Source organism: Acanthochromis polyacanthus, chromosome 15 (assembly GCF_021347895.1).
Source record: "Acanthochromis polyacanthus isolate Apoly-LR-REF ecotype Palm Island chromosome 15, KAUST_Apoly_ChrSc, whole genome shotgun sequence".
Taxonomy (NCBI): domain Eukaryota; kingdom Metazoa; phylum Chordata; class Actinopteri; family Pomacentridae; genus Acanthochromis; species Acanthochromis polyacanthus.
The window spans coordinates 12,095,898-12,106,285 of record NC_067127.1 but is presented as its reverse complement, the minus strand read 5'-3'; the positions used below and the strand labels follow the sequence as shown (position 1 = coordinate 12,106,285).

The 10,388-nt window shown below is 42.0% G+C and overlaps 1 protein-coding gene across 2 annotated transcripts; it reads left to right on the top strand.

Annotated features, from left to right (window-relative positions):
* Positions 1–117: 117 nt before the first annotated feature.
* On the top strand, positions 118–7,733 carry drgx (dorsal root ganglia homeobox). Of its 2 annotated transcripts, none has more exons than XM_051960507.1 (7): positions 118–308; positions 1,811–1,900; positions 2,731–2,831; positions 3,381–3,482; positions 5,127–5,299; positions 5,589–5,701; positions 5,893–7,733. In XM_051960507.1, exons 2-7 carry the CDS (start codon positions 1,843–1,845, stop codon positions 6,264–6,266), a joined length of 921 nt encoding a protein of 306 aa, XP_051816467.1. In that variant the 5' UTR covers positions 118–308; positions 1,811–1,842; the 3' UTR covers positions 6,267–7,733. The 2 variants fall into 2 exon arrangements, with proteins under 2 accessions (XP_051816467.1, XP_022061541.1); XM_022205849.2 differs by lacking the exon at positions 118–308 and adding an exon at positions 319–1,649.
* The last annotated feature ends 2,655 nt before the right edge of the window (positions 7,734–10,388 follow it).

Below are 10,388 nucleotides of genomic sequence, written 5' to 3'. Positions count from 1 at the left end.
TTATTTAAATGGACGGAGAAGTAAAGGAAGACTGAATTAATCCATGTAAAAAATAATTGTACTTCACAGCGCAGGTTACCAAGGAAACAATGGACAATTTAGGACCTTCTTTCACAATTTATGGTGCATTTCTATGTTTACTACATGAATGCTGGTAAATATTGAGATTTTGAAATAATTTTATCTGTCAATTTCAGATATTTTAAGATCAGACTGTTATAAAGATCATTTTCACATTTTCTTTTACTCAGGTGACTGAAGAGTGGCGCTGACCAGGGTCCTGAAATGTGGGAAACTGAAGAAACCATGTAGGCCTAAATGTGGTACTCAGCATCTACACAATCTAGTTAAAGTTTATTTGTAAAATTGTCTCTACAGTGGGAATGAGAGAGTGATTTCACGTAGTTATTTAAGCAATCACCAGAGGAAGGAGGGAAAAGGCGCTGACAGGAGCCAGAGACACTTCAGGCCCGCACTCTTGTCAGAGTTGTCTAGACCAAATATTGGGATAAAGTTATCAACCGTTATTTGATTTCAATTTTCTCCACGCACCTCGCCGAGGTCATAATAACAACTTTATTTTCAGTGGTGCATAAATTAATTACGCGCATTTAATAACTAAAATATCATTATATTCCCCCTTTAATAACATAAACGCTGCACGCCAGGGAAACCCTTAATAGCGCGGGGCCCTGTAACTGGCCATTATCCGCCTGTAATGATATTACAGAACCAATTACGCGCCATTAGAAGGGATTTTCTGCACTTTATGTGGTTTAGTCCAATCCCGCACTCCTCTTCTAAATTTCAGCTGCTTCTCGAAGCCTCATTTTGCTTCCACCTCAGAGACGCATGGCGTCTGCGCTCTGCCGTCCCAGATGCGCTTTAAAACTAATTGAAAGGGTCCCGCAGCAGATCATTTATCTGAGGAAGCGAAATAAATCGCAGGACCCCTTGCTGTGAACAAAATCAAAAATTTGGCCTTGTGAGTGTTCTACATGCGCAACCCCTTGTAAAGTGGACCCCCTAACACACCCTGACGAGCAATTAACCCACCCGACAGTCAATCTAAAACCCAAAAGCAGTCATCCTCCTTTTTTTAATATATGAAAGAACCAAATAAAAAGTGCAGCGGGTATGTGTGCATGTTTATGGTTAGGGAATATGCTTGACTCTGGAATAACAATCACTTGTGATGAATTTTTTTGGCACCAGAGCAGAGCTGCCGTTTGCCACCCTGGGCATGTCTCCCCTCTCTCTCTTTCTATCTTTCTTTCTTTCTCCCGTCCTTTCTTTCTGTCTTTCTCTGACGCGCACACGCACACGCACACACACCAGGGGTTGGGGGTGAGAGAGACAAAGCCGTGATAATCCGATTAGGACCAATTAGGCGTGAGATTCTGCGACACTAGCTGAAAGCCTTAACACTCTGTAGACAGTTATACAGTTATAGAGACATCTGGACACTCCCAGAGAGAAACAGAGGGATAGAGATGTGAGTGTGTGTGTGAGGGAGAGAGAGAGAAAGAGGGGGGAGAGAGAGAGAGAGAGATCTGGACACTCCCAGACAGAGTCAGAGAGTCAGTGGAAGTGCAGCAGCCACTTCTCTCCAGAGCGCGAACTCACTCACATCAGCATCCTCTCTGCAGGTAGGATGCTCTCTCTCTCTCTCTCTCTCTCTCATAGCAACTTAATCCTTCTTGTCAGGACGGTCATATTTATTTCCCCCGTTCCAGCACAGATCAGAGTCGCACCGTTGTTGTTGTAGTCGATCTTAACCGTTGGGTTTAAACTTTTGTCTCTGTTCCAGGTTTCAGCTCCGCAGCTCTGAGACGCGCCAGCATGTTCTACTTTCACTGTCCGCCTCAGCTGGACGGAGAGTGCTGTCGCTCCAACACACGTGAGTTTTCTGTCTTGTCTTTTATTCTCACCATCGTTTCTACTTGATTTTATTCTGTTTACAGATTTCTTAACGCTCAAAAGTTTGCTGATGTATAGATGGCGAGCGTTTGCGCACCAAGTGTGTGTGTTTGTGCTGGAGACCCGAGAACAGGCCCGAGTGGATGTTTTCTCTTTTTTTTCTGATTATTTTAATTTTATTACTAAAATAATTGGCCTATAAAATCTATTTTACGCCTTTATAAATTAATCGAGCTTCACGCTTTAATCCACAGTCTTTAATCGACATAACAACTCCATAAAAACAGACATTTTCTCTCCTGGATTTTTCTTTTTTTTTCACTTGACTCGGATGGTTGCTCAGCGCATCTCCACAAAAAATTGGATAAGTGTAAACAAAGCGTGTTTTTTGCGTTTCACACTAATTTAAAAGTGGATACAAAGGGTTAAGAGTGCTTTCCCCTCTGCTGTGTCAGTCTGCTGGCAGGTTTTGGTGAGGAGCGCTGGTGGTTTGGCCCCAGGGCAGAGGGGGCGTTTTGTCCCGGGCACAGATGTTGGGTGTCATGGCTCTTAGTCCGCCATGGTTCCCCTCAGACACCCAACATCAATGTTTCATACAGCTAATGGAAACACAAAATGTGTCCTCCCTTTGCCAGTATTTTTATTTCTATGTACTCCCCTTTTAAAAGGCGTCCAAGAAATCCAAGTTTTCTTTTCACATTTATGCTAAATTAATTTAAATATAACAAGACACTATGAGCCTCTTATCAAACCATTTATCTGCCTAAATGACTCTTCTTCAATAAACTTCTTTTTCTTTTTCTTTTTCAGTGAATTCGGGCGGCTTTGGCAGCCACGCCCCGGCTGATTTTGATGATGGATTTCTACGTAGGAAACAACGCAGAAACAGAACCACATTTACTTTGCAACAGGTAATTACTTTACAGGACAGTAATATTTTTTTAAAAAAATATAAGGAGAACAAGAAATGGGCCTACTGAAACTTCAATTGAAAAAAAAAACCAGACATGAGGAGCTGCTTTAATGAATTAAAAGTTGGCCAAGTTTCCCAAATTAGTGAGTTTTGACAGAGTGCTGTGCCTTTTAAATAGTAACTAAACATTCTAGAAAGTGAAGGCCCGTATCAATAGTTTTATATTAACCAAAAAGAGAATGCTTCAGATAAATGAGAATACAAATTTAAGACTAGAAAATAATTTCTAAAAAAGAAGAAATTAGTACAAGATTGTGCGTGGGCATAGGTGTAAATTGCTCTCATTACGCACTGCAGGTAATTTGATATTAAACCAGTTTTGAGGTTTATTGTGGATTTTTTTTTTACTTCTTTTTAATCTAATGCTCTTAACATTGAGGAGGAGGGAAAGAAAGAAAGAAAGAAAGAAAGAAAAGTCAGCAAATTGAAATGCGCGAATAAATCAATCAATTGCAGATCAATTTGTTCTTTTTATGTGTCCATGCAGTTGGAGGCTTTGGAGGCTGTGTTCGCCCAGACTCACTACCCGGACGTGTTCACCCGAGAGGAGCTGGCCATGAAGATCAACCTGACCGAGGCCAGGGTGCAGGTAGGCTGCAGCGAAGTAACGTGTCCTTCCATGGGCACGTTTGACCATGCAAGAGAGGGTAAATTAAGCCACTCTGTCATTCCGGCGATGCACTTTAATAACATCAACATAATGGTGAATATTAGATTAGCTTGATTAATCGGTCATTCATAATTAACCAGCGATAATGTTCTTCACTAATTTGTCCGCGTCTCAGAGGTAGGAATACATCATCCATGCAGATCCCTTTCGCGTTACGCACACAGAAAACCATGTGCGTGTCGTTTTTTTTTAATTTAAAAAAAGAAACTCTCTCTAGCCTCCAAAACTCTCTCTCTTTCCCTCTCTGATTCTCTCTCTCACACACACACTTTTAAAAACACACACGCACCTTAAATTTGGCAATTTATATTCCGCTCCTGCCCTGCACATATGCGCGGTTATAAACTTGGCCAGATGTAATTAAGTTATGTGTCCTGTATGTAATTTCCTGCATTCCAGATTTGCTTTTGGGTTTTGTTGTGCGCGCAGATCTAATTGTGGGAAATATAATAGTTTGCCTTTTGTTCCCCTGGGTCATCTTACTATCGCTTAAACCCAATGGCGGGGTTGATAATGGAATCCAGCGCTGTAAATTAGGGATTGTAAACAAATTATTCCCCTCCTAATCCGATTACCACATTCCTATTATTAAATCTGAACATGAATCCACCGCAGTATGCAGGGGATATTAAACTTACATTATTATTAGAAAATAAATTTCCTTTCTCTTGTAGTGTTGTTGCCCCCCTTTTTGTAAAGTGTCAATGGGCCTCCCCCGCATTAAGAGCACGCAGCAAATTGAGATTAATGGAGCAATTATAGCCCATTCAGAGATGGGTGTGTGTGGGGGGGCGCGACTTCTAGCTGGAAGGTGCAAGGGTGAGATAAGTCCATTGGTTGCATTGTTGTCCTGCCACCAAAATGTTGTCCTTTTCTTTATGCCCAATGAATGCATGTGTTTTGTTTGGCTGTTGACATCATTTATACCCCCGGTACAATAGGAGGAGATGCAGAGCACATGCACACCGACTCTAACCTCCATTCACACATCATGATTAATGCCTGCTAGAACCAAGTCCTAATCGAATCTGATGTTGTCAAACAATCACTAAATAGGGAAATAAACGACTTCATCATAGCTGCCTCTCTCTCGGGCAGCACAACTGTCAGTGGGAAGTCATTAAAATATGATAATGAAAAATTGCTCAATTAAATGTTGTTATAGGCAGTGACCTTCATTCGATTAAGATAGCAGAACTTAGCTATATGTTTCTCAGCTGTGTGGATGGGGAAGTTTTGGGGAAAAGTCAGGGACTGTGGGAAATTAGAGCGCTGGTGTGACAGATTCAAACACCTCTTGATATACAAGACAGAAGAAAGCGAGCAGAGCAAATGGTATGAGACAGGAAAAAAAACAAGACAAGTTTTTGTCTGTGGTGTGATGAGCCAAAGGCATAAGCAGGCAAAATTAAAACTTGATCAGAAAAAAGAAATTGGCATGGGTATAAACCAGCATTTAGTAAATTCAAATTATTTAATTAAAGTTGCTTGTGTGTCAGTTTAAATTAAACGGCTTAATTAATTTGTTTGTTTGTTTGTTTTTGTTGACTTTCTTTCATGCAGGTTTGGTTTCAGAACCGCAGAGCAAAGTGGAGGAAGACGGAGCGAGGAAGCTCAGATCCTGAAGGAGGCAAAGAGCAGATGAGTGAGGGGACTCCCCCATCTCGCAGCATCAACTCCCAGTCTCCGGTGGACCCGGGCAGAAAACAGAAAGAACCACTGGAGATGCAGCAAAGGTGAGAAAAGACAGACAGATGATTATTGTAGCTGCTAATGACAGAAAAAAAAAATAGTGACAGGAGGGTTGCTGGTCCAGATTTGCAGATTGCTCAAACCTTTGATAACCATCTTGATGATCTGTAGATTATGCTGTTTCCTTAATGAGCTCTTTCAATTAATTTGATTGTAAAGGATTCAAAGCGTATCAGAAAATAGTTGTAGATGTGTCTAAATATGTAGGTGTATTACTATTAATTCTCAGATTTTTCACCAGATAATTAAATGTTGTGTGTTTGTTCGCTGCAGCATCAACAGGACAGTGGGTCCGGGTGGTCCGTTCTTCCCTTCTTGTATACCAGGCACACTCCTCAACTCTGCCACCTACGCCCAGGCCCTCTCACAGGTCGCCACACTGAAAGGTAAATATTACTCTCATTACCAGAGAAACAGAGATAGTTAACATGATGTGAATTTAACCGGCTGCTATTGTCGCCAGGTTTCTTACGTAAAAGAGATTTTTCATCTCAGTAGGCCTTCCTGGTAAAATAAAAATGATCAAGATCTGTTTTTCAGTATTCTCACCACAAATCCCACTTTTGTTATTCCTCAGGTAACGGTTTGTGCTCCTGCTGTGTCTCTGACCCCATGGGCTTGTCCTTCCTGCCACCCTATGGTTGTCAGGGCAACCGCACAGCCAGCGTGGCCGCCCTGCGCATGAAGGCCCGCGAGCACTCGGAGGCTGTGCTGCAGTCCGCCAACCTGCTCGGTGCAGCGACCGGATCTGGTGCCGGCGTGGGAGTCCTGTCTGGAGTCGGCGTGAGCACGGCCGGGGTGGTGAGGCCCGCGGTGGGTCCCACCATCGAGGTGCCCGGCGTTGTCGGACGAGGGGGAGATAGTCCCAGTTCGACCACCAAGGTCCCCATTCTGGGCAGCAGTCCCGACAAACACCCTCACTGCTCCAAGGAACCAATGGAGAAAAAGTGAGGCGCTGGACGCAAACGTGGATGTACTGATACTCTAAATCTGTGTGATCGTGCCTGTTATTTCCACTTTACACAGCTCGTATGAGCGACTAAGCACAACGACTGGCTGACTCCTGAAACAGCCGTGGACAGACTGATATCGCAATGTATGGATGCAAACATTAAAATATTTATTTGACAGTAAATTATCTTTGTGAGAAATGCTCAATAACTGGGGCCTTGTTACCCCCATAAAAGCACAACTGTGGTTTTGGATCTATATCTGTCTTCATGCACTCTTGGACTCTATTTGATGGACTAACATAGGTACGACGTGTGTGCAACAAAGACGTATTTGATAATGTGAATTTAAGTAATCCTGATACAGCTCCTCTTGTTTTCATAAAGAGGACAGATGCTTACATTGTGAATGTTACTGCATGTAAACTGTAAATGTAGAACTGGTGGCAGGACGGCGAGGATTTTTTGCAGGATTTTGGCAATAGAATGTTTTTGCCATCAGGTCAGTAATGGGCTCAAACAATCGTCTCTCATTCTATTGATTTTAAAGTGAAAGTGCACTTTAATATTAATCAGCCATTTTCAGTGTAAATGTGTACATGTGCCAGAATACAGTATGTCCATGTGTGAACCCCAGGCAGGCTGAAGCAGACTCATTGACGGAGCGGCACTTGTCCCTTCCACTCTGTTAGCACATCTGTAGCGCCAGCAGACAGGGAACACACCAGTCCTGTTGTGACATGTTCTTTAAAACAATTAAAGATGTAGTCGCTCATGTTCCTCTCCTGTTGCCTCTCGCTCTAGCCATCTGTTCTGATACATTATTTATCAGCTTCCCTTAAAGCCGAGAGTGGAGAGCAATCGTGACTCTTATTATTTATTTACTTTTAGGAACGCTCGCCCTCTCTCCTCCCTTCTATGAGTATTTTTTAATAAACCTCATTAAATGTGATATATGCTATTTATTAATGTTGAATTTACATTTTAAAAAACATCATCTCTCATCACCTCAGGGCTCTTCACAACGCAGTTTATCACGGGCAATACAGTCGTTGATTCATTATTCCTAAAGATCTCTCCTCGCTAGAATGACTCTTGAATAAAGGATCAGCTGATCAGATTGAGAATACTTAACCGCAGAGCACACGACCAGTAGTTGGGCTGATTCAATTTGCGTCCTTGAGGATTTTCAGGAAATTACTTTTGATAGTCAATAACACAATTAAGTAAACTACACACACATTATCATGAATAATTGATAAGAAATTATGTATTACCATGAAGTACTGGTTCAATAATTGATGAGGCGACACCCTGGTGACACAGAAGAGGGAGATAATGTCAGAAGTCGTGCCAGGTTGTACACAGAGTACACAGCACTCGCATCCTCTTTCTTTTTTTTTACACCATTGTGTGCGCATGTTGTAAATATCTTACATCGAAACCAATAAAGTGATGCTTTTACGGACTGTGAGTTCAAGATTTTTTTAAGATTCGACAGGATTTTTTTATTTTATTTTTTAATCAGAGCGCCATATCTCTCTGCAAAAAACACACACAACATTTATTCCCACATTTGGGATAAAATGTCACAAATCAGAACAAAAGTTTCAAAATAAGAAGCTTATTTTAATGTTTTTTGGTATCATAACACTGCGCAGGCCTGTTATTTAGCAGGTACTCTTCTGGATCTATTCATACTCCAAATAATATTACTAAAAACATCATGTCCTGATATAATGATTTTTGCTTTAAGTGCATGAGAGAGCTCCAGAGCAAAGATGTTGAGCCCAGTGACATGGCAGCTAATGATAACACAATATCCTTATACAAATCATCTCCTTCTCCAAAATGTACCAGTTTTGGACAACGGAATCCAGCCAACTCATACAAAAGACGCGAAAAACACATTCAATCTCCCCAAAATTGAATACAGTAGTTGTGGAATTTAATCATTAGCCAAAACAAAGGATGCTGAAGTTATAATGACTCCGATCATCATTAAGTTCTGCATGGTGCCCATAATTCACTGCTTTAATATTTCATAAACAAGTCAAGTTGGTGTTGACATTCAGCTGTGCATGTGGCATCATTGATAATTTTCTGTCACCTAAAAAAAGTCCTGAGGCGGTTTTGTGGAGCATTGTTATATCAAATTAGCTGGAGAGCGGCCAGAAAAGCAGACAAACATGGTGAATATGGGGGACAGCAGTTGAACTCTGTTCTTACAGTGCAGTTAATGGGCTTCTTTTGTTGCAGTAATGAAATATTTTTGCAGGGATGTGGGGAAATATGTCCTGAAACAGGGAGACGTTGTGCACATGCACCCATCCACAAACACACACAGACAATGTAAGACACAGACAGAGACAGTATGCTCAAGAAAGACTCCACTATACATACAATTCTTTCGCTTGACATTAGGTGAAACCCCCAAATTTCACTATTTGCAGAACCGGCTTCCAAAGTCATAAAGTGCATTCAGGCCCGGTCCACTGAAGGGCCAAAACACTAAAGTATCATCTCTGCTTTTAATTCCTGCAACAGAGCTGATCAATAACCCAATCAATTAGAATCAATTAAGCTCATCTCTGAATGGAGATTATACGAACAAAGCATATCTTAATGCAGCGAGTAATGTGCCTGTCTGCTGTCTGCCACATAACCACAGCGCTGCACCTCCTTACTCAGCACAGGGAAGAGCATCCTCAGCGTTTGTGATCAATGACTACAGTCCTCAGTAGCTTCACAATAAAACTATGGTCAAACAAAGTTGAAGAGTTGCATTGTGCAAAAACCTGAGAAGTGTGTATCAAAAAAAAAAATCCAAATTGCAGCTCAGAGCAAATGGGTCTGGATGACAGTTCTCAGTTTGTCCACTAGAGGGACTTAGTGAGCAGAACAACACTCTCCAGGAGAGGCTTCATTTCAAACCTCACTGGAGAAATCGAGCATTTGGATGAACACACACTGATTATTTTTGTTCAGGGAAGTTTTTGTAAATTTCCTTAATCAATCAAAAACACTTTTAGCAATTGCTCAGCTCTAAAGGCCCAAAAATGAGCAGCAAAACAAGATAATACAGCAAGTAGCAAATTCTGCAAAGTGATTATCTGATCTGCATGGAAGAAATTCAGAGCTGGATGCTAGTGATGGACAGCGTGGAGAGGAAAATGGTGGATGAGAAGGGTGTGTGTGGGTGGAGGTTGTTTAGAAGGGAGGAAAAAGATTAGTTAAAAAACAGATTACCTCAGCCTTTCCTAAAGTTTAGTGAGCTACATGTAAAACCGTGTGTGTGTGTGTGTGTGTGTGTGTGTGTGTGTGTGTACTTGTTTCTGCTATACCGGTGGGGACTTTGACCTGACTATTTGCTATAAAGGTGGGGACTTGTCTTACGGTGGGGACCTAAAATGAGGTCCCCACGGGTGGCAACACCGTTTTCTTGGCCATATTGTTGTTAATAAAAAATGTAAAAGTGCAAAAACGTTTGTTTAGGGTTAGGCATTGATTTGGTGATGGTTAAGGTTAGGGTTAGGGTAAGGGTTAGGAGTTAGATATGAATGGGAGTCAATGGTAAGTCCCCACCGGTATAGAAAAACAAACATGTGTGTGCGTGTGTGTGTATGTGGAGAAGTGCGTCTCCATTAAGGCCCATATGTGTGTGTCCATCATCCCGCCAGGCCGGCCCTGCACTCGCCAAGAATCCCAGTAACTATCTGCTACAGCAATCTCCTATTATAGCAGCGGGCCGCATGGAGGGGAGGGAGATGTAGGGGGGAGAGGGGGAGGTACAGTTCCTCCCCTTCCTTTGCCTTATGGCCTTTTTTTGCTTGGGGGGTGAGTGAGGCTGTAGTCGGGGAGATTCCGTGGTTCATAACATAAAATTCATGTCGATCTGAACCTCTAGGATGTGCTTACTGCACAACAAAACTGCTGCAACGCTTTGGTCTTGCAGTCAACAGAAAGCTTCATTCAAGTCTGCTGTGATGTTGTGGATGGTGACCAAGAGCCACTTGTTGACACTCCTTATAGTGCTTGTCAGCTCTGTTCAGCTAAGAGGGTGGCACTCCAGCGTGAGGCAATTGAGTTATTTATGTCTCTCAGAAGGGCACCCAAACTACAA